Source organism: Pleurodeles waltl, chromosome 5 (genome assembly GCF_031143425.1).
Source record: "Pleurodeles waltl isolate 20211129_DDA chromosome 5, aPleWal1.hap1.20221129, whole genome shotgun sequence".
NCBI lineage: Eukaryota > Metazoa > Chordata > Amphibia > Caudata > Salamandridae > Pleurodeles > Pleurodeles waltl.
Window position 1 is genome coordinate 1013721212 of NC_090444.1, and position 25383 is coordinate 1013746594.

At 43.7% G+C, this 25383-nt stretch overlaps 1 protein-coding gene across 5 annotated transcripts in view; it reads right to left on the reverse strand.

Annotated features, from left to right (window-relative positions):
- The window catches only part of SASH1 (SAM and SH3 domain containing 1), a 536180-nt gene that overhangs the window by 154004 nt on the left and 356793 nt on the right, over positions 1 to 25383 (reverse strand). For all 5 annotated transcript variants that reach the window (XM_069235189.1, XM_069235188.1, XM_069235187.1 and 2 more), the window contains exons 5-7: positions 14030 to 14070; positions 12556 to 12642; positions 11130 to 11242 (exon numbers count right to left, since the gene is read on the reverse strand). In XM_069235189.1, the coding sequence (XP_069091290.1) occupies positions 11130 to 11242; positions 12556 to 12642; positions 14030 to 14070 (241 nt within the window). The remainder of the gene's footprint in view (positions 1 to 11129; positions 11243 to 12555; positions 12643 to 14029; positions 14071 to 25383) is intronic.

The following is a 25383-nucleotide window of genomic DNA, read 5'->3' on the forward strand; positions in this document are numbered from 1 at the left end:
CACTCGTATGTGAACCTCCTTCTCACTGTGCCTCAGGGAAACTGGCCAAAGAAATTGAAAGAGCGGAAATATTTGGGACTGCATGTATGCCTGTCTTGGATAGATAGCTGAGAAACTACAGTTGTAGCAGGGTTGGCCTCCTTGGAATATGGTAGGTCCTTTCTCATAATGTCAGTAAAGATCTAAACAAATAACGTGCCCATGAGTCTGTAGATGCAGTCACACGTACTTTGAACAGTGAAGACACCTATTGCAAATGTGGTAAGCTGAAGGTATGCATTAGCCCTGGCAATTTTCCTGATTGAGAAAAGGGGCACCCGCCAAGGCATCTACTAATGTGGGACAAATACTTATGCCTGCGAATGATTCATCTTGAAGCATTTTGGATGTAATTAACATTTTCTTCAAAGTCCTTCCGGATATTTCAAGACAGCTGAAGAGAACTGTTGATCATTCTTTGGGGAGAATTCACCTACAGTTTATTTGCTGTATAGATCAGGCATGTCCATGGTATAGAATACAGGCAGAGTATGAATGTGTTCTAACCAGTGCAGATATACTTCCCGAAAGACTTCTACAGTGTGGGCCTTGTTTATTCACACTTCAAAGCAAAATATGTGAAATTCTCCACATAGCTAGGGATAATGGCCACTTGGAGACCACATGCTTTTTGTAGTAGTAGTATTGGTAGATACATTGGTGGTTTTGGTGGCGCATAGGTGTTTTTTAGTGGTGCACAGGTGGTCTTGGTTTTATTTACTGATACACTCAGAATTCCAAATTTGAACCAGAGAATGCTTCTAGGCATTTGGAACCACAATAGAGTTTATAACAAAGGGTGGTAGAGAGCTACATTGATAGATCTACACCAGTGATGCAGTACTAATTGTACATTTGGTGCACCATGCCATGCCCCATGCCATGCCCTCCCCATATCAACGTGCGCCCACATACTAGATGTTAGATGGAGCTATTGTGGTGCTACCATATTCTTTTTATTTTTTAAACGAGTTCACATCCTTGGTGTATGGCTATCAACCATGAAACCATTATTTAGAAATTTAAAAACCAGGGGGATTCCTCCTTGGATTCCAAAAGGACACAAATGATTCATATGAGTAGGAGCATAGCCAGAAATACAATGAATTATTAAAATTAATCCTGAGTCATCTTGAAGCATCCCTTTCTTTAACAACCTGGACCCATAAAGTGGTCATATATCAGAAACAGATTTTTCCCATATAGAGGTGTAGAAAAGGGAGATTTTTTCCCTTAAAGGTCCCATATTCTATGATGAGACATTAAATGGTAGCTGTGCACACTGGAACCTCTGTTTAATAGTTAATGTAGCGTAAGACATCTTAAAGGCTACTAGAAGGGAACTTCCTAAGACACTTGCCAGAGTTGGGGAGAGGAGTAGAGGTCCTGATTCCAAGCACCGTGCTTTAATAGAAGGCCTGAATTCTCCAGCTCCCTACAACAGGAAAGAAACAAAGATAGTACTAAATCTCTTGGGATAGCTCCAACTGGGTTTCAACAGTAAACAATGGCCCAATCAGTTAAGAAGCCAAACACAGTACTGCCACACAGAGAAATATTTGCAATTGTGGCTAGGAAACTCAATAATACTGGCACATAAGGAGTGCACATATTTATAATGGAGAAAAGGTCCAGTAGTGAATGTAAATCAATGCAAGTTTTTAATGTTTATACTGATAAGCCATCAACATAAGTGAGGCATGTACAAAACATCTTTAAAAGAGAATGGTACATCAATAAGGGCCTAATTAAATTGAAAAGGAAAGCTCTCTCTAGGGATGGTCATGCAAAGGTACAAATGTATTACTCACTGATATAACTTGTAAACGCACAAACCCTCCCTGGTTGGTGTCCCACAGCCACTACCATTTGACTGGTGGGTCCAAATTTAATACTCTTTGTTAGAGCAAGCCAGTTTTTTGATGAGAGAGTATCTTGCATAAAACACGAGTATTTCTGTATTTATCAATTCCATTTGATTGATACCGCTGACACAGCGGTTTTGTCCAAATAGTAGAACGCATGAGAAGATTTATCTATTGATTTTTACCTTTTGTATTATAGAGGCCTGCTACTTGAAGAAGTAGCATAGATGGTAATCGGCTAAAGGAAACCCAGTGGAGAGAACTTCCATATTCCTCATTCAACCATATAGAAAAGTAGTGTTGCACTTCAAAGCCTTTGATCCTGAGAAGAGCACATACAGAAAACTATGTGGCCCTATGTTGACATGGTCATAATGAGACAATGAGACAACAAGATTATCAGTAAGTTGACTTTGTTAAAATGTACACCGTCGGATGGTGTTTGATAACAGGAATATCAGACTCAGTACACTAAACACCAAGCTAGTCTTGGTATGGTGGACAAGTGAGACACACACTGTTAACGAGGATACCCTAGAATAAACTATCAACTATCAATATGGCACATTCTGTGACCAGGAACAGCACAGGGCATGTTCTGCTACGAAGAACAAAACAAGCAACACTTTGACAGCAAGAAAACTGTATTGCACACCCTGCTAAGAACATCAAGGGGTCCATTCTGCTACACAAAGCACCAGGCAGCACACTGCGTAACGAGAGTACAGGTAGGATAAACTGTGTTGACGGGAATATAATAGGGAAATGTTAACAGAGGAACAAGAGAGTGCGATATTAACAAGAAGACCAAACATGCAATATTGTTAACAGAAGTTCTAATGGACATTTTGTGAACAAGCTAATAAGAGGACACACTGTTGGAAAGAATGCCAAGTGCTACAAGAACAACATAACAACACACACTCGTAACAAGAACTCCATGGGGGAACTCCATTGTTACCAAGAACAGACATTTTGATAACAAAAACATAAGATCCTCTGCTAACAAGAGTACCTGGGAAGATTTTATTAAGGAGTGCACACTGTACCACTGAACACCAAGGGAAACACAAACAAGCAGAAAACCATGGGACACTGTTAGCACGAACAGCATTGGGGGATTCAGTGAACAAGAACTGTATGGAACACTGAAAATAAAATGGTATAGTATGCTGAAAAGAACAAAATTGAACACTATGGTAACAAAATCACAAGAGACTACTTTCATAAGAATATTATGAGGTACTGCGTTAACAAAGCCACTGCGAGTTAATAAGTAAACAATAACACATCCATGTGTTACATTTAAACCCATGAGTTTTAATAATTGAGCATGGGTAGTTGCTGCACTCACCGGCTACATATTTCACTTTATGACAGCATACACAATTATATTGTATTAAATCTGGTGGTGTTTGCAATGTGATACTGACATCTATTTAAATTACCCTCCCCCCGGGCAGCAATTGTGGGTTCTAAGCCACTACAGCATTGTTCCTAACAAAATTATTTTGTTTGTGAATCGTCCCAGATCTCAGGTTTGCTTGTCTTGAATGTACCAAAATCAAGAGGAGGGCAGCCAGTGTCAGTTTACTTGCTAATGGGTAATGTAAGCACCCTGCTTCTGTGGCTGGGGGGGTTGTGTTGCACAACCCTACATATAGAGGAAATTCATAGACAGAAGACCTACATCACATCAGTAGTACACAGCCTTGGCGCATCATGCACACAAAATGGTTACAAGTTGGCAGAACACTTTCCATCTTCACAGCACATAAAGTCTAAGCTAAACTCGTACACTGTCTAAAAGCAACAGTTCACATTAGACAGATGCCCTGGTGCTGTCATGTGAACAGCACAGTTCCAAGCCAACTAGTTGGTGAAGAGTTGCCGCCTCATGGTACATGTATGTGTTATACTGACCTGATCTATAGACACATACCAATCTACATATCGACTATTCTGAAGAAGAACTTGAGCCCACTACACCAATGAACTTATCAGTACTTGTAGAGCGCTGCTTATAACCCATGAGCATATCCTGGTGCAGGGCTGCTTGGTTTAGCTGAACCGCAAGGTCTTGAGTCACTTTCTGAAGTCTTTGAGCGAGGGTGATGTTCATAGGTGGAGGGGAAGGGCGTTTTAGGACTTGGCAGTGAGGTGGGAGAAGGTGCGTTCCCCACTGTGGCTAAGGCAGATGCCCAGAGTCTGTGCCAGGGCGAGCGAGGCAGAGTGAAGGTTTCAGGGTGGTTGATGGAAGATCAAGTGGTGGTTCATGTCTGCTGGCAGGGGAGGAAGAGGGGAGAGAGGGGGCAGGTTCCACGGGCTACCAGGTGTCGTTCCAGAGGGAGGCATTTTTGCCAAAGATCACCACTTCGGTCTTGTCTGTGTTGAGCTTCAGAGAGTTGTCCTTTATCCAGGCTTCGAGATTCTTCATGCAGTTGTGGAAGTTGATCTTTGTTACGGTGGGGTCTGCTGAGAGTGAGAGGATGAGCCAGGTGTCGTCAGTGTAGGATATGATGTTGCTATCATGGGTTGTGACAATGACGGGTAGAGGCGTCATGTAGATGTTGAAGAGGGTGGAGTTAAGGTATGAACCTTGAGGACACCGCAGATGGTGCTCTTGGGTTCCGAGGTGAAGAAGGGGAGACAGATTCTCTGTGTGCGTACTGTGAGTAATGATGCAATCCATTTGAGTGAGTCTCCTTTAATTCCAATCGGGTGCAGTCTCTTGATGAGTGTGTGGTGGAAAACGGTGTTGAAGGCTTCGGAGAGGTCAAGATGGCTCAGGGCAGTCATTTCTCCTCTGTCAAGTTGGTGTGGATGTAGTCTGTGGTGGCAATAAGGGTGGTCTTGGTGCTGTGGTTGGCTTGCAAGCTGGATTGGAAGGGGTCTAATAGGTTGTTTCTCTCCAGGTGTTCTGTGAGCTAATGGTTGATGGCCTCACGGAATTTGGCAGGAAACGGGAGCAGCGAGATGGAGCAGTAGTTCTGGAGATCGTTGGGGTTACTTGAGGAGAGGTCTGGCCTCTGCATGTTTGTGAGTGCTCGAGTGGATGAAGTCCATTATGGCTGTGGTGTCCGGTGTGGTGAACTGTTCCTATGCAGTGAGCTATTGGTCGGGGGAGGATTTCTTAGGAGAGAGGAGGTTGGTGGGTTGGGGCTTGAACTTCCTGTCGATGGCGGATATCATGTAGTGGAAGTGATTTGCTACAGCGTTGCAAAGTTCCTATGAGGGAGGGATCGTGTTCTCAGTGGCTGTAGAACTCTCGGATGATCGTGAAGAGTTCCTTGGTGTGGTAGGCATTAGACTTGTTGCGGTCTGCAAGGGCGTTCTTTTTCGTGTGTTTGAGATGTTGGTGGTATTTGCTGAGAGCTGACTTAAAGGTAGCTCTGTCTGTATTGTCTTTGCTGGTGTGCCATCTTCTCTCTAGTTGTTTGCAGCTGTGTTATATTGTGCTGAGTTAAGTGTACTAGTTGGCTTGTTTGGTGGATCTGTGAGTTTTGGCTGGTTTGATGGGGGCAACTTGTTAGGCAACATTGGTGATCCAGGTGTTGAAGTTCTCGACTTCTTATTTGAGGTTGATTGAGGTGTTGGGGTGGGTGGTGTTCATGGCACCTGTCCATTGGTTCTGTCTCTTTTTGCTCCAACTGCTGGGAGGGATGGAGGTGGTGCGAGGTGGTAAAGTGGACAATGGAGTGGTCGGTCCATGTGAGTTCCGTGGTATGGCTGCATTTGACTGGAAGTGAAGACAGATTCCAGTATATGCCCTGCTTTGTGTTTGGGGTTTGTAACCTACTGGGAGAGGCGGATGTTGTCCATTTGTTCCAGGAGGTTGGCGGAGTTTGCGTCTGTGGGGTCGTCAGGTGGAAGTTGAGGTTTACGAGGAAGATGAAGTGCTTGGATTCAATTGCAAGTCGGGCAATGAAATCTGTGATAAAGTCACCAAGGCTGGTTCGTGGTCCTGGAGGTTAGTAGTTGAAGGTCTCTTTGATGGTTATTTTGTCTTCAGTGTGGTGTTGAAAATTCAGGTAGGCCATGATCAGCATGGTTTCATCTTCAGTGGTGGTGCAGCAGATGGATTCTTTGTGGATATAATGCCAATGCCACCGCCGTGTTTGTTGGTGCAGTTCCAGAGTTTCATCTTGTAGTCGTTGGGCGTCGCTATGGCAATGTTGGGGGCCAAAGAGGGGTTGAGTCATGTCTCTGTGATGAAGGTCATATCGGGGGCGATGGTGGAGATTGTGTCCCAGACTTCAGTGGCATGTCTGCAGAGCGACCTGGCATTGGTCAGGAGGCATCGGAGTGGTTCTGGGGTGTTGTCGGCAAGCGGGGAGGGAATGGAGTGGGTTTTAGTGAGGGCAGGCGGTCCTAGGTTGCAGGTGAACTGACCGATGGCAGGTGAACGGTCCTGCTGTGTGGTTAGGAGATGCGAGTCAGCAGTTGTTGAGGCTTCTGAAGTCAAGGCTCAGAGATCTGTGGTGGAGTACCTGTGGTAGTCCGGAGGGCCAGGGTTCCTGGCGCAGGGCGCAGTCCATGTGCAGACGGGCTTACCTTTGGTGCGCCTGCTTTATGCCTCTGGTGTGCGGGTGTGCGACTGTGCTGCGGTCTGCATTCAGCAGGTCCTGGAAGGGGCCCTGGGAGATGGGCAGCGGGAAGCAGGTAGCGGGAAGTGGATGGTGGGAAATGGGACGGTTGAAAATGCTAACAGTGAAAAATGCTAGCAGAACAGTAGCCGAAACTAAAACTGTAGTTGAAAGCAATTAATTAAAACAATGGCGACAGCCCAAGTTCAACCACTCTGCTACACACCAGACAGTCAGGAAACTGCAGCAGAAGCAGAGCTGATCGGTGCTGGTGACAGTTGCAGTGCCTATGGGCACTGGAACAGGCTGAAACGACCCACAGAGGGGGAAGGGCACACGTCCAAGCAGCAAAGGGAGCTGGTGTGATAACCAAGATACACATAGACTGATATTAAAGCTACATAATGGACACAGATGACTAGACAAAATGCAACCTCCTAAAGATGTGTCGTGGACATCCAGCAGAGAGAAATATACAGCACTGACCTTCAATACAGGCATACAATGCTCTACGAGGTTTATGACTGGATCTAGCCAGGCAATACCCAATAGAATCCTGCCCTGAACAATTCATTAGTCTACTCCAGCCTTGCTTCTCACTATCCAATAAGGCTCAACACTAAACAATATGAAGCACATCTAAATACAATGCAAATAGACCAGTGCTCCTTTGATCAATAAAAAAGTACTTCAGCAACATATAAATGGTGGTAAGGTGGTGCACAGAGGTACTTAAAATAACGTGTTTCTTTGGTAGATTTCATCCATCTAGCTCCTGATTACATGCCGATATTTGGCCACTTGGTGGCACACTAAGCGAACTAAATAAGGATGTAGAACCAGGTACAGGAATTTGCTCCGACACCTAATGCAGCAGCTAACAATATTGGTACAGGCAATGTAGGTTCACTAAAAAAAACTTTAATTCTTAATTCAAACTAGATGTGATAAGTTATGTTTTCAAGGGCCTTGCGTAGAGTTTGAGGGATGGAATACTCCATTAAAACAGGGCGGATGTCATGCCCACTGTATTACAAGTACAATGGCTGTAATGCACTTGTAATACTGTAGACAGCATGTATACCACGTTGTGAAGGAGAATGCTGTTCGTCAAACTCTAAATAAGGTCAAAGTTCTTGCAGGAGACTACAGTAAGATTCAAGTTTAAAATTCATCAGTAGCTCTGATTTAGAGAGCTATACTGTGATAGGTTTCCTCATAAGGTTTTCTAAAATAACTCCTTAGTCGAAAGAACGGTAGACACTGGTAAGCGACTCAGGAATACCCTTTGTGTGCTCTTTTGGTACTTGCTTGTTACAGAAACGTCGGCAGATGCATGTGATAATTTTTAGGATTGTGCACATTTTCACCCATGTAACAGAGTGCACATTACCACATTTCTATGGGGGTGTGGGCTGACACAAATTAGGAAATCCCTTCTATTATGCAACTAAGAGAGTTAGAGCTATTAGCGTTGTAAATTTCTAAATGCACTTTTTTCCACCACACAAAAATTGAAAATGAAAAGTAAAGCAGTTGACATAAGCAAGCAGATTCAAAGTGCCACGGCCGCCATGAGCATGAACGTGAAGGAGAAACACAAAAGGAAAAAAGAAGTTTGCTCGCAGTCAAACGTATCAGCAATTGTGCAATCATCCATGTAACAGGGTCGAGGTCCAAGGCGGTGACAAAACTGCCCCAAGGAGGGATAAATGTAAAGCATTTGCCAATGATAGCAAAGGATTTTTGAAAGGCAAGCACATGAACGAGGGATAGTGATGGGCGTGCGGTGGGTGTGGTTAAAAGCCCACACATGGTTGTATGACAAAACCACGCATACCGGAACAACGCATGCCTTAACAACGTGACCGAAGCTATGACCACGTCTTTTCCCTGCATGCCTTTACAATGAATTTCGTTGAAAAAGCATGCTTAGTAAAGGACTATGTGGAAAAGGTATGTGTGGTTCTGTCATACAGCCCCCTTCGTAACCTAAAAAAGTACCCAAACCCCTCCTCCACCTGTCCTCAGGCCCAAAACTTACCCCACCCCTAATAAGTAAACTACCCAGACACCCCCCACACGCCCTGAGCCCTAAAACCTTCCCCCACCCCTAATAACTAAGCTACTCTGAATCCCCGACCCACCCTAAGTCCTGAAAAAAAAACCTACCCCAACCCCCCCACCCCTGCTCCTAAAAACTAAACTACCCCGACATCCCCCAACCACCCTAAGCCCTAAAACCTACCCCCATCCTTAACAGGTTAATTACCCAGACCCCCCACCCACCCTAAGCACTAAAAAATAAACTACTCTGCCCCGTCCACTCCTGCCTCTAAAAGAGAAACTGGCCTGACCCCCCCACCCACCCTAAGCCCTAAATCAACCCCACCACTACAAACTACCCACCAAACCCTGTCCCAACCCCACTTACCTCACTGCGTCTCCTCTTCTCTCCTCCCTCCCTTCCTTAATCCTTCCCGACCCCTGAAAAATAAACTACCCCACCTCCCCACTCTGCCCCTAAAAAATAAACTACCCCAACCCCCACCCACCCTAAGCTCAAAAAAAAAAAAAAAAAAACCTACTCCAACCCCCAACCCCCAATCCCAGCCTGAAAAAATAAACTACCCCACTGCCCCACCCACCCGAAATACTAAATCCAACCCCACTTACCTCACCGCATTCTCTCCCGATACTTCCTCATACCCTTCCTTAAACCTCCCCGCCCCTAAAAAATAAACTATCCTGCCCCCACCCTAAGCCCTAAAAAAAAAATAAAAAAATACCCCACCCCGCCCATAAAATATAAACCGGCCAGTCCCACCCACCCACCCTAAACCCTTAATCCACTCCACCTCTAAAAACTACCCCCCAACCCTTCCCCAACCCAACTTATCTCATCGCCTCCTCGCCCAATCAGCTAGACTGCTCTCTGTCTTTTTCTCTGCCTTACCCACGCATATGCATAGTTTGGCACATATGTGGTTAGGGCAAAGAAAACGGCATGCGTTGTTCCAGCAAGCGCAGTTACGCTGGCGTAGGAAACATCTGCATTGTTTGCAATGTGTTGTTTAGGACAATCCCCTACAACCCCCCGATTGATTACAACCTGTGAGAACACTTGCAAGCTCAACCTAAAAAGTCCTTATGGAAAGAGGTAACCATGCCCCACCTTGTTGGTGGCACATATTTTGGACAAGATTCCCCCACCCCAAGGTATATTTTTTGTTGCATAAAGAGCATCCCACAGACCCAAAATGGATCACCTGCAGGAGAGGATCAGTAACAGGCAATACTCTCACATGAGAGGCCTCTGTTTCAGTGAAATACCAGGAGCATGCCTTCAATTACACTGAGTATCAATGTTTCTGCACCATGTACTCCTGTCTCAGGAGAAATTATAGTGCTTGGCCATTCCCACAATTCTTTCACTTGGACCTCAATTATTAACTACAGCATGGCCTGGTAATTCAATATTAGGGCCTACACATATATGACAGAGCATTCGTTCTGGCCTGTAAGACTCTTGCTGTTCCTGGTGGAGGTCCTGCCCAGAACTAAACTGATAAAATCGAATCATTACTGAAGAGCCTCAACTTTGCACTGCAGTGTCCCATTCTATTCCATGACTTATTTTTATTGGTGGATACTTCTGTATTGTGACACACAACCCATTTTCCTAGGAAAATCTTTTCCAAGAAATCACTAGTAGGAACTCTCAACAAAAAAATACGTAATGAATATTGAGGAGAATCCTAAAATTAAAACTGCTACAAGCATACGCATTTACGAAAGGAATACATTATATCCAATCTTCTCTAAATATACATTAGCCCTCAGTTCAAGCCTTAGATTAGCCCTAACACCAAAAGGGATCCTATCTAACACCAAAAGGGATCCTATCTTAACTCATAAATGAGCCCCAAAATGAATTGTTACTCATACCCTCGCCCTCTCACTAAACCTAATCCTTGCTTTAACCAACATGCTCACTGCAGCCCTTTCTTTTATAATAAACATTATACAGAACCTTTAGAACATATTTGACTCTTTTATTAAACTGATCATTTAGCTGATCTAAAAACAAAAACGTTTAACGGTGTATTATTATTATTACCTTCATTTTGCCCTATATGCGTTTTCTCTATAGTGATAACGCTATGAAAAGGTGTCCCTTTAGCAACATTTTCTCTGTTGCAGCCTCATGTAAAACTATTTCTCTATTCAGGAGTCTTCTAAGGACCTAATTCTATATTTGAATACCAAAACCAATATATAATTCTGCAAATGCTCCTCAAAACTGCAATGCAGCACACCCTGCTCTTCAATTACTGAAACCCACAAACAGCCATACCAAATGCAAATTAATCTGTGCATGCCCTGTTATTTCATTGTACCACAAAGTGCTATGTCAGTGATTTTGTAGGTCACCCAATATATCCATTCCTCAAGCATGAGCTGCAGCCATCATGCTGCAGTGGAGGTAGGAAGCAGTCAGACAGAGAAAGCTAACAGTAGCTAGTTCACTGACTGATAAAGAGCTCTTTACACAGTAAATGAGAAACAGTAGTGCACGGTTAATAGATACCCAGCCTTCAGAACTACAGGTAGCATAAGACACAGCGTGGGGTCATACCCTGGCAAGAGCTTCCTCGATGGTAATCATCTTCTCCTTCACCATCATCATCAGCTGGATCCTTTCCTCGTCACTCATGGTGATCTCGCTGGCCACGTATCCAACATCTTCACCTACAAAACATGAAAAGACAGAGAAGACGCCATTAGCAATTCACGTGGTAACAACAAACATGGACAACCAGGTCAAGAGAAAGCAGTGTTGCCACACTAAGGGTACAGATAACTTATTGAATTTTAAAGCACAGTCCTCTGTAAAAGAATTTAAAACAGCCATTGCAGAGTAAATTTTTTGTCGCTCTACAAAAACAGAACTGCGCACTGCCTTAAGGATGGGTTTCGCCATAATCACAAAATTCATCATTTAGTGACCTTCATTTCAACAACCTCCATTGGCAAGTGGGTGAGCCCTGCAAAACTTCTGCTTTTTCAACGTGGCTTCTTATATCCTGCCCTAGAAGCGGGCCACTGAGCCTTCTTGCAACATCCATTTTTCTCCCTCGTGCTATTCTTATGAGGCATGGCCTAATCCTCAATTTGCATATGTGATGTTGACTCCTACCAATAGCTCCCACAAAGATCCTGCTAAGACTTCACTTTCCCAGTGACTGTTCACTCACACGTTGCAAATCACGGGGCAGCCAGCTTAGAAATTAATGCTAACAAATAGAGCTATGATGGTCATTTTCAAGGGGCTAAAATTGTTGTGTGCGATAATCAACTGGAGTAACGTAATTAACAAGGGAGCTTTGTTTTCAGGATCACGCTGCGGACTAGATGGTCCAGCTCTATAGTAAAGAAGACGTTTTCTCTGTGGACCCTCTGGATCAGAGCGACTTTACTGACACCTTTTAAACCATTACAAGCTTAACTTGATTAGAATAAAACATTTAAAATATCATACTTTTCTGAGTTAATACCTATTTTATGTCATTTAGAATTTATTGAGAGTGTCCTTGGAGAGGATACAAGAAAAAAAAGGAAAAATTCTCAAATAAAAATAAAAAGGGAAATATTTTGGAATGAGTAATTACTAAATAATTCAACACAGTTCATGAACATGTCCATGATTTAAAGGCATACTATTTCCACAACCGATTTTCTCAGGCAATCAATCAGCCATTCACCCCCTTGCAACTACTGGAAGCTCAATAGATATATACACTGCTGCATATCTGCTGTGATACGACCCAAGCTAAACAGTGTTTTTCAAATATAGGTTTCAAATATGTCCTACCATTTAGATGTAACATTGCTCGTGAGAACTACCAGGTGAAACTTACATTCACAGGCTACATGAGCCCACAAACAAATGGGCAATTTAATAGATAGTGATGTCAATGAAGGTCCATGACGAGCTTTCGCTGTGCACAGCCCTTGTGAATGTAGTAAAGTGCCCTCTGTGTAATTCTGAATCAGTAAATTACCTTTCGAAGCCTGTCTCATTATTCCTTTCTGGTTTTTCCGAAAATTTTGCCAGAAGTACTTGTTTTTCTTTTTCCACTCAGCTTTCCCTAGATTCGCAACAAACAAACAGAAAGAAAGAAAGATGCATTATTAGGATGACTGGAGTCTTGCTGGCCACTCGGAATTCATTCAAATTATTTCAATCTAATGTATTATAAGGGCAAACAGGTGAGCTCGTTTAGTTCAGCAAAATTATACGTTCATGCACATGTTGCAAAACATTTATTCTTTTAGGAGAGCCAGAGACATGATTAACACTGAAAACAAGCTTGGGTGCGTGCCATACCCCTGCATATACAGCGAATATATATGTTCGAGTATATTTTGGTTGGTGGAGACAAAGGTAAATTGTAGGTAATAACATGAGCAGGTTTGTTGATCTGTAAAGAGGTCATCAGACCACGCAGACTAGCCTGTGGTGCTATCAAGGGTGCACTGCAGCATTTTGCCATCAGCATTTGCACGTCCTATTCACCACAATGTGATCATCAATACACAAGTTACCACTGGATTATTTTATTGCAGTAAAAAGCCAACTACCCAAGTGGAGGTAAACAAGGTGACTAAAAGACCCTCCTAATCTGTCCATCTACCTTGCAAGATCTGTACAAATCTGTAAGCAGAACCAAAATACTGCATCCTAGTGTTTGAGGACGTGCAATGTCATTAGCACAGGCAGTTTTACTAATCATGAGTACTTTTAGCATAAAAAAATACCTTTTATTTTATTTAGTTATGAAAATTGCAGTACAAGTTAACAGCTGGAGGCGTCATGTTGCTAAGACTGGTCAACAAAAAAAATCTGTGTCAACCAAGCTACAGCTGGAAGAGCCAAATGTTCCTAGCATGCAGCTGGGCATAAACTGAAGATTGATAGGCAGGAGTTTCAAAGGGAGGGAACCTGAAAACAGAAGGCGACCACTCTGCTCGAGTTCATGCTCTTGGGAGTGCTTCATAAGGAAACACGAACACTACTCGGGAAATATGGAGCTTTCTTTTCTTCCCACGTCTGTTTCAGGGGAAGATCGAGGTTTCTTTTCTTCACTTGTCTGTTTCAACACAGAAGAGCGTGAATAACTGCAATAACGTTGTGAGTTGGCTTGCTTGAGATCAACATTTTGGTGACTCAATGATGTTTATAAGGAAATTAAAGACATCTCTTGTGGTGAGTCGCACGCTTACTGCTACTCCAGAGACAGCAAGGAAATGTCCTTAGTGAAAGATAATGGTTGGGAAAGGGCTCTCAAAGGTGGGCGTGAAAAGCAGAGAGAAATAATTCTAGCCCACGAGGTTCACTGAAAAGTTCAACACATATAGCAATGTACTAAAATAAAGGGATACATAATACATATAAGGAGCTTGATCTGCCTTTATAGGATTTCAATATACTAATTAAACATAGTCTCAAAACACCACCAACTGGATCATACTGACCTAGTGAGCCATCTTCGGAGCTTGACTTGTGGAGCGAAAGCCTGCAAGAAAGAAGAAAGGATAGCTTATTGCAGACATAGTGCCTGGCAGCGAAACATTTTATTACAATACTTCACTGTATGCAACCACAGAGGAACAAGTGGTTAATTGCTTTCCTATATTATTTCTGTCCATATAGAGCTTGGAGGTTCACTTTCATTTAGCAGCAACACATTCTCCCTCTGGCAGCACATTCAAGTCAAACCCAGACCCAATGTGTTTTTGTCTATCAAAAGTCGCCTCAAACATCAGGCCAAAACAGAAACATTTGGCATTCTAGGTAATCACCCCTGCAGTGTGCAGGTTAACACAACCTAGAATTAGCAAGGCAAATATGGGTCTACACTCAACATGAAACACCCACTGTGGAAATAGCAATGCTAAAACACTACCGGAGACAGACTCCAGAACTGTTCGAGGGAAAAAGAAAAGCTGGGGGTTATCTCTTCACTGAGTCAGACACCTAAAGATTAAAAAAAACCTTTGGACAAAACCGAACCCCTGCAAGCATGGGATCTCTATGAGAATCATCTCTGATGAGAAAATCCTCTGTTGAAATCCATAAAAAGGCTTCAAACAGAGACCAAATATTCAATTTTCTTCCTACATGTCCATTCGCTCTCTTGGTTCAATGACTCAGATTAACAAATAATGGTGAGTGTGATCTGGCGACCTATTCTGCCAGCACTACTGTCTACCAAATCCTGAAACTCGGAAAGCACTCCTGATATCACTACACTGCCTTACTGCGAGCCGAATGGCAGTGTGTTCAACAGGCAAATTAACTACCACCAAACGTACCACTGGCCACGGTGCGTCAAATGCGGCTTTCAGACGGGAAACAAGACCTGACGGATGAAATGCTTGAATTAATCTCAGATGCTTGTATTCACCGTGGGCCATATTCCCGTCAACCATTTTTCCCCACGATGCCACTTTCTGATTGACAGGCACACATGAATGTTTTAGGCTTGTTACTTGCTAGGAGGCATGTTATTAGGGTTTGAAAATCAATGTTGTCAAGTTCCACCGGCGAGTGTGCATCACTCTTCGGTATAAGTCATTCTGCTTTCCACCCTGCGGAATACCGAGGCCTGCAGAAAAATGTACTTTTAATTTCTAATTCTGCTTTAGTTATTCATGTACACGCAGATCATGTCATTATGAAGAAGATGAGATTATAAAATGGGTGCTTACTGGTGTGTTCACCTTACTGAACTCATCGTGCCCGTTTATTTAGCAGGTTGATTACTTGTATTAAAGTTTAACACAACAGCATACACGGCAGAGCAGTACTTGCTAATAACAACGCACAATAGCAGCAAGTGGCGAATTGAAGTCACTAGTGGAATTACGGGTGATTGTCCCCAAGTTTACATCATGGATCTTCCCAAGGAAGGGCAGCAGCAGTAAACAGCACCTCACTGTGTGGGTGCTAATTCTTCAAAGACATCCAGGCAGTCATTGTACATCGTGTAATCTTAAACTCCAGATCAATATAGCGTCAAACTCCAGATCAATATAGCGTCAAACTCCAGATCAATATGGCAAAAGACCTCTATATCTGTATTTATAACGAACTTGTGCTTTTCACATCAAATGTAACTAATTTTCCGCATGACAGCTGTTACATTAAATGTTATTACACAGTTAACTTCTACGTGAATCTAAGAGCTGACTTTTTCACAAACATCCATGGTGGGTTAATGATGTGACTGTGATTTCCAGTTCAAATAATAGTAAAATGCTAATGATATTCAATACTATTGATTTTTACACAACGCTCGATAAGAATTGGGGTTGCTTTGGGCAGCAAGAATGGGTCAGTGAAGTCCGGGCTGGACTAAGAAGTAGGGATTCCGCTGACAGAATGGTGACATAATGATCCTGGCAGTGGGACTTTGTGAAGTCGCTATTCAAAATGTTTGATCCCTATTCAACAAAACTAGAGCACGTAAATTCGCTGACGTCATAATAACAATTCTTGCCAATTGCTAAAAAGTCAAACATCAAATCCAAGGTGCCTGACAGAGAAGAGATGTAACATACAGTCCTTCGATCGGTGGCACAATTTCCTTCCTAAGTGCATTTCCCCATGACCGCTATTTCTCTATGAGGGCTATTCACTCGAAGGAATACTACCATCGTAATTCCTCCGGAGGAAAATATGGTGATAATGGTCATAATAATAAAAATAATAATAAACATAAAAACAACCATGGGCAAAGCTTTTATGTGTGTGTGTGTGTGGGGGGGTTGGGGGGAGGGGGGGAGTTGGTGACAGCCTTATGACTTCGTCAATGCTTGTTTTGTTTTATCAAGTTTTTGCAGAATTGTATTGTTGGGGTTGCTGCCCGGCCTTCATCATTCTAGAAAAAACGCACATTGGCTAAAATAAAAATATTTTTGGTCACCTAAAACAAGCATGACCACAGCAGTCTCTCGCACTTAAGGAGACGTGTGTGTGTGTGCTTGAATGTGGGGTCCTTGTGAAAGGGCAGAATACCATCACTGTGAAGTTAGCCGGTGGAGGAGGTGGGCTGACATACTGCCCAAAACTGTATGCTGCAGTAGGCGGAAGGCAAATGTGAATTACACAGGAAGAGACCACTGGATGAAAACTCTTACAAGCAAGCAAATTCCACATATGATTGTAGTGAAATCAAACATTCTCGGCTAGCGCCAGATTTTAAACATATTGGGCTCAAGGTGTTAGTTTCAAAGAATGCTGCATTCTCTTGCATTGACAGTAGATGGCAATGGAGGGTTGTAATATGTTTCACTCTAAGAAACTAGAACTGAATGATCGCGGAGCAGTTAAAAGATATCTGAATAAAATCTAAAAATGTTCTACAATGACAGCACATTTATTTATTTGTGATGCCTGTGCTTTAACAATAATAAAGTACGGACATTGAGGGTCCTGGGTCTCTTGTGTCTCCAGCTTTACGTGCCCCCGCCACCTCGTTACAATCGGGATGCAGATTAACTCTACATTTATGGAGTGGCTCTAAGAATGTTTGCCTGCATTTCATAAAAATGCGCTACACATGTCCAAAGAGCAATCATTGTACAGCGAGACATCGTCTGATAAATGTCACGAGACGTGATGGACAATCATGTCCATCTCAAACCGACTCGAGCAAAACGTGTTCCGCCAGTAAATACAGCTGTTCTGTGCACGTTCACTAAGAACTGGCGCTAACCTTTTGGGACATTACTCGAGGTTCGCATAGAACACATGCTCGTTATTATCATAAACTCCCTGACATGCAAATGCCTCCCCTCTATGCTTTGATGCGCTTGAAGAGAGTTTTTTTTTTAAGATCAGTCTCTATGGCTCCAGTGGTTTTCTGCCACTCACAGGGCAAGCGATGTGGGGCTCTCCTGTCCTAGGCCCAGTCCCTGGATGAGCTGACTGCACTGATCATTTGTCTACCTCACATCACCCGAAGAACCTCATTTGGTACCTTAGGACACAACACATTGGTGCAAACTCCATACTGAACTGGAGGCAACCATCCGAGCATAAGCCGATATCTGTCCCCAGCGCGCCTTCCAGAAGGCTCAAGGACGTGCTGTGATGCAGAGGATACAACAGCACTCACGGAAAAAGTTGGGCACAGAGCGTTAAGAGTATTGCCTGGTACAACCAGAGCACACATAGAAAGAGCCATGTTACCATCAGTGGGCAAATTCATCAAAAATCCATGCCATCTACAAATGGACGTGTGCCCTTGGAAAGAGTACCTAAAAATAACGCTTCGGGCAACTCCACTGGTACACACAGGAGTGATACTGAACGAAGGGATTCTGAGCAATAGATGATATGACATGCAGTGTGGCCACAAAACTCTGCATAAGGTGCACATGTTAACTTCAGTGGGGTAGCAAGGGCTTGGAGTGTGTACCTACAAAATGACACAGCCAGGCGCGTGATAGTTTTTTCCCTTTATTTAAAAGCCATGATGTACAGCATCGAGGATTTTCTACGGCAGACTAGAACCATTGGCACTGCCAATAGATCTCAAAGGTTAGACCAACTGGCTTTGCCCATGTTTGTTTATCTTGCTCTGGCAAATCAATTAACAATGTTGAGTCTCCCAGCCTGCCATGTGGCCAGAAGTTCAATGGCTGACCAGGAATGACATCCAGTGCACTGAGAGGTGGGTTTTATATCCTCCGTAATTTGAATCTTCTGATCCACTGCAAACTGGAGTCCAACCTGCCATTTCTACACTTTCTTTGCATCGTAGCTGGAACCAGTGCAACCACCATGCTTTCCTAACCCTGTTTGCAATCTGTTGGAGGATTTGAAAAATATTTCACGCGCTATTGAAAATCTGAGAGATGTCATAGGATGTCAATTTCACCAACATCCTATTTTTGCATCTCAAAACAATGTAAATTGTGTCGATCTTCATGTGGCCAAACAAAAGCTTGAGTTAAACAGAGCCAGGCCCACACCAACTTTGAAAACTGTCCGCGATGAAAACAATTTCCCCCGAATCGATTTTATAACATCGAGCTCATGCCGGAAAACAGAAGAATGAAAACAGAACTTGCACCTACAAATAGGAGCCTCTGAATGAAAAGAACATGCACATATCTATTCCCAGCCCAGAACTGATGTTGAAAGGCAGCTGCAAGCAAGGAGTGTTAAAAAAACGCGAGGTGCCTATGACTTGTCTACGCCAGTTGCTGTCGGGGAGATGTCACACTCAATAGCAGACACAAAGGCAGTGTGGGGAATGGTGACTAAGAAATGTTAAGTGTCAGCACATAGACTACAATGGTGTGCCTGGCCATGTCAGCAATGAAAGATAGGACGACTCACCTCTGCTATTATCTTCAGTATCAACAGCTCCTCCACTATGGAGGAGGAGCGTCGCGCCACCCACCCCCACCAGCAGCAACCACTGCAAATCCTTTAACAATGAAAGGAAAATAAACTAGGTTTATTATCCTTTCATTGTGAAAGGGGCGGGGAATTGGGGATAACGGGGATGAAGGCAGTGCACTGTATCGGGCAGGCCAAACACACATGCGCACTGTGCTCTCTCCAGCCCGGCACTGTGTTGCAGGGCTAGAGAGAGCAGGCACAAGCTCCCAGCCAATCCTAACGCTACCCTGAGCAGCGTCAAGATTGGCCGCAAGCAGGCTGGGAGCCTCTGCCTGACTGTTGAGGAGAAGAAGGAGCAGCAGGGCGGCGGCAAGTTTTTTAAGTTTAGTTTTTAATGTTACTAATATTCCCCCCCCCCCGCATGTCGCCCGCCTCCTGTAACCCCATCGATCCGCGACTGATCTTCAGCATCCACTCGGGCTACCCATCACCTTTGGAGCCTACTGTTCCCACTTCACTGCCTGTCCTACTTGTCTGACCTACCAGAGAGGACATATGGAGAGGCGAAGGAGCAAAGTGAATGGTGTGGGAAATTGAGAGGTTATGTAGTGAGGGAGGGAAAGGGATAGGGTAGACAGATGAGGTAGTGGGAGATCTGAGGCACAGAGAGAAATGAGATTGATAAAGGTATGGTTTTTAATGGTGAGGCAAAGAGATTGCTGCAGAAGAGGTAGAGAGAGGTAAGATAAGGAGAGATGACCAGAGACAGCGAGGTGAGGTAAGTAGAGGGCTTATTTTGGGAGAGAGGCGAAGAAGATGGAAGGGAGATGCTGGGACATGGAATGGAAGCACTGCTGTGAACTACAGTGAGTAGGGTGAGGTACAGACGGAGAGGTATAGAGGCAGGAACAGAGTGGGAGAGAAGGGAGGTCAATAAAGATAGGTGAAGCAGAGAGTGACAAATAGAGAAAAAAGGTCATAGACGAGGTAGGTAGAGTTTAGGTCGAGAAGGTGTGGGTACATAGAAAGATGTAGCAATAGGTAAAGAGAGATGGGGATACAGAAGAGGTGTGGTGAAGTAAGAAGAGTGACATGACACAGAATAATTTCTAATTTAAATGGCACTAACTACCACTGAGTATTAGTGTTAAGGTTGGACCAGCCGGGCATAGATGCTATCACTCTGTCCAGAATTCCCCAGCTGTCACATTTAAACAGAATCTCTTTTTTTTTAAAATACCAACATTATGGCGGCCATTTAACTGTCCCAATAAGTTTACCGAGCGGGATTGGTCCTTGGAATGTGGGAGCCCTGGGGAATTTTCAGTTTTGTCCATAACTTAAACATTCTCTGCCTTGGAGTATAACATAAATCTAATCCTATGTGCCTGCTTGAACTGGGTCACACGATGTCTGCTCCTTGAAGGTAAATATCAACAGAAATAGCCACACCCTCTATAAGATCCAGCAATGACACGTCTGAAAAGCCCTGGACAGAACAGGAGGGTTTCACACATGAGAACCCACAATCTAGCCTTTCTCTCCTCCCCTGGAGGACTTTGTTACCAACTCAAAAACCGACTTTCAACCTACAGAAGTGTCTTTGTTGAACTGATTGGTCAGCTAACATTTTCCAACAGGACACAGAACAGTGACTGTTTCATTAGAAAACGTCTTTACCACAAGCTTTGAAGAGCGTCCATTGACCAGTTGTATGACACAGTAATGGCTTCGGAATTTGGTCTTCATTTTCATGTTTCTTTTATTAATAAAACTTATTTCCAAGTTGTGTTACTTTTGGGAATTTCAGTGTAGCACTCCTGCCACATCCATGCCACCCTCCTGCCTTTGCGACTTTGTCTCCCTTCTCATATACGTAGTGGTAGGTATTATCACTGTTTAGGTTTCCCAAGTGGAGAAACAGAGCTCGTAGACACTAGAAGTTTTAGTTTTTTTAGGTATGGCTTGCCTAGAGGTGGGCGAACCAACAAATTAACAGAGAGAGCTGATCTAGAGCCAAGCCAACGGCCGGGCTCAGATATTAGAGCCCCTACACCATCTGAGCCCTTAAAATATCTGCTATGTAAATCATACAACAAACATCATGTAAGTTATGATAAAGTCTCTTCAAAATTAAAAAAATTATTTCTCTAACATGTGGCTCTGAGAAATACTTCTTAAAAGTGATAGCTTTGTACAAGGCTGGTTCTAGGAATTTTAGGGCCCTGGGCAGAAAGGGAATGTGCAAGGCCCCTCTAATTTCCATACACGTTAAAGGCTGTTTGCACCTCAGTAGATGCTTCAGCCCCTACCTTTCAACCGCCTACAAGCACCTGTTAACAGCTTCTGAAGGGTTGAAGGTGTGAGGGTTTCTCATCATAAGAGAGGGTTAATACTGCCAGGAAGCTAAACAGCAGCACAATAGTCAAACCAAGGTGCCTCTGTGTGGTTGTTAGAGGAAGGGGGTTTTGCCCATGCCTAATTGCAGGACAAACCTGTAGAATATATCTCCTTGCAATTGGGACGGACCCCACTCCCCTGGGGTTTGCCTCTCTACACCACAAAAGGGCCTCCGCACTTCCTCAGTGCCCCATTCCGAGGAGAAACCTTTTGTGCTATGCCCCGACTGTCACGCTGGGGCAGGGCTCCAAGTTAGTGGGCTGAGTAAGGGGCCCTGGGCAGCTTTTCACACTGCCCACACCTAGCGCCAGCACTGGTTTTGTACAACTGGTAGTCTGAACTCACATATTTGAAAGTGCTTTCATACGTGATAAAGAAAAAGAGTTATGGTGAAATAAAACATTTGCCTAAGATCACACAGTTTAAGCGGGGAGAGTGCACTTTCCAGGTTTTCTGGTTTCATGCTGCACAAATCAGCCAGTAAATGGGTATGTATCTGCCTTTCCTTATTTTAAGGCTTTGGTTTTACCTCTTAGTGCAGTTTTTATATATAGTATGAACTCAAACCTGCCGAGCACATTACATGAGCACCAGTCAAGTTACACAAGTTCACATTCATTGCTTATTGGAGGGGTCTCCAACGAGTAGCTCATGAGCTACTGGTATCTCACCAGTACTCTCAAAGTAGCTCTCAGAGTTGATGTCAAGCCCAGTATCTTATTCAGAGAGTCTGTGCAGATTAAAGGAAGGTAGCACTGTTCACCTTAAGACTCTTAGAGTGACTGCCACCCTTACCGATGGCACGGCTTCATACTAACACTCAAAAACACCGTATGGGCTTATGGGGTCTGCCACATAGCCATTTGCATCCAATCTCAATCTAACTAAGTCACAAGGAGATTACTCATGTTGCAGTCACCACTTAATCAGTTGCACCATGTGCGTTAACAGTGGACCATAAGAGAAAAGTGGCAGCAGTATTTTGAGCTGTAAGCAGTGCTGACCCACCAAAGTGTGGGACTGCAGGAGCCAGAGTGAAAATGTGCTAGTTGAGTGTATGACCAGTCCAAGAGCTGAAGAGAGCAGAGTATTATCAAGAGCAGAGAAAAGTAAAAGCCTTGTCTTTATTTATGTATGTGTCCATAATAATCTCTGTATAATAACAATCTGTGTATATGTGCCCCCATCATAAGGGTTTTTATCTCTGGCACAATTATGTCCGTTTATGGCATAACAGTGCAAATTGCATAATAATGACCATCCTTGACTATTTAGGGTATTCTTGGTCTAGTTTTAGCATCCTAAATTACAGCCATCATTGACATTTTAGGAGCATGACTGGCCTTAGTTTGGCCGTCCCATGCAAAACCATGGTCATGGTTGGTATATGGCATCCACCCTGGTCCTGGTGGTGTCCAGCTTGGCACAACTGTGGCCCTGGTATAATGGTCTGCATTATTGGCTCCATACAAGCACCCTTGGTGCTATAATGAACATCTATGGCCTATGATTAGAATACATGTCCATGTGAACCATTTGTTCATGTGAGTATTCAATGAAAATGACACTCTTCTGTATGGGGACTGTGTATTTTATAGAAATGAAAATATTTTGAAAGCATTTTTTTTTAAAGTATTTTCTTCTCGTTTTTTTTTTGTTGCCCAAAACAGGAAGTGGTATTTGATAGGAAAATTTGTCTATTTCGAGAAACGGATATGATGACAAAAAACAAAGTTGCAATTTTTAAAACATGTTTAAAGTTGATAGTTGAATGATAATTCTAGCTGGGTTGTGAGACATTTGCTGTGGTTATGTCCTTTTTGTCACAGGGCATGTGGAGATTTGAATGTTACTTTATTAGGTGGAGGCACTTAATATTGGTAAACTTTTTATAAGGATTTCTGCATTTAACCTCGTCATAGTGTAGCGTCAACGTGTCTTGCACTGCTTTACAAATGTGCTAGTAGCTCGGGAGGATCTTTCTTGAGCAGAAGTAGCTCATACTACAGAAAGGGTTGAAGGCCTCTGGTTTATAGGCATAGGCAGTGCTTTAAATGGAAAAATAGAAGTGCAGGTACTCTGTACCAGAGTACCTGCTTGTTTCCGAGAAGTGCCGGTACTCTCCAATTAAAAGTATTACGTTTTTCATGAGATATGCCGGTACTCTCCCTCTCAAAATAAAAAAGTGCCGGTACTCAGTACCGGAGAGTACCGGCCCATTTAAAGCACTGCCGCATAGGGAAATTAAGCGATTGGCCCAGAACCACAGGATGTTTAGCCCAAGCAAGACTCAAACCTGGCTTCCCAGTTCCACAGATGGCAGCTCCCACCATAACGCCTCACCCTGGGTAGACGGACGGAGGCAGACGAAAGCCACATGAAAGCTCGGCTCGTCATGGGCTCGAGGTTCCAACAGGAGCTGAGCCAGGCTTAGCTTGCCCACCTCTAGGCTTGGCTGAGTGAATTCGCTGGCCCTGAGGTGGTGGATGTGAGACTGAAAGCCATAAGCGTATTTCCGTTCGCGCGCTGGTGCCTCGCTACTGAAGGCTAACGAGGCAGTGGCTCTTGGCGGCCATTCCAGCGCCTCGCTCCTCAAAGACAGACCGGCGCCATTATCTCCCTGCAGGGGCCCTGCCGCCCTCGCTCTCCTCTCAGGAACGGCTTCATTAGCGCTTCCCTGGGACATGCGGTCGTCCACAGCGTCCAAACTGCCGAGACTGGTAGGCACAGCCTGACAGAGGGCACAGGCGCGGAGGGTTGACAGGGCGTGTCACCAGCTGCCAGCTCCTGCCAGCTGATTTATGCAAACGCCGAGATACAAAATGGCAATTAATGCAGTAGCAAGAGATGTAATAAAAAGGTTCCTAATTTTAAATCTCACAGAGGGCAAGGGCCGAAATAAGCTGCAGCAGATACCCCAATAAAAAGAAGGGCGCTCCTCTATAATTGAGCAGCAAACTAAAATCGGTGCTCCGTCACTGGCTTTACACATTGTTAAAATGCATTGTTTAGGGCTTTTTCAAACTGTTGGAATCCCTCTCAAACGTCAATCATTTCATAAAGACCAAGAAAAGAAACACTGAAAACGACTGGTGCATAAAAAAAGGAATATTATTGAAACAGAGGCAACGACAATTAAGACATTTGGAGGGGGGAAAAGCAGCATGCCAGTGCAATGGAAAAAAAACGAAGAGGAGATATGACCTTGCGCAAAGTATTTATGAGCGAGTACAGTCTAGAGGTCGAAGAAATAGATGAAAGATGGGCAAACCACATATAACTCGGGAGGGCGATGTGTGATCTGATAACATGTTAGCTGCTAGTGACAATGCATTGACGGAGTTGGAGAGAAAGTCTGGATGTAACGGTAGGCACAGGAGAGAAGAAAGGAGGTACTGGGGAATACAACGGTCTTCCTCAAGTGCTAGCACCTCACTAGCTCGACGAACAGAAGTGTAGTATGAGCAGGGCCAATGGAATTATGCAGCAGGGAGGGACCATATTATGTGGCAGGGCTTACTAAATTATGCAGCAAAAAAGACAAATTATGTGGCACAATGCAATACATTTTGGGAAATATTACTTCCAACTTATGTCATTTTTCACATGTGAACACTGTCTGGTCAAACGTTTTAACTCTTTAGTACTAGTTTAATTTCCAAATACAGTAACAAGCAACTGAAATATGATCTGTCAACCTTTGCATAGGGCCTTCCTCTAGGTTGCAACACACTTCACAACGATTTTAGTAAGTTTTGATCCATTTGAGCTAGAAATAAGCATTTTTGTTAAAATCTGCAGATTGCGCATCAGATAATGGATTATGTGGCAAATCCATAGAAAAATTTTGTGGCCGCATAATCATATAATTCCAGTGGCCCTGATTACGGGCCGTCAACTTTAGACATGTGGTTGCCTTTACAGGAAGGCATAACCAGGGGAGAATAGACAGGAGGCATGGGTCAACCTTAAAGCAAAAGAAAACGGAGTGGAAAAGTACATAAGATCAAAACGGGGAGCGGGGGAAGTGTTGGAGTAGAGTAGATGTTGACTGGAATTTTCAGAAAGTGTC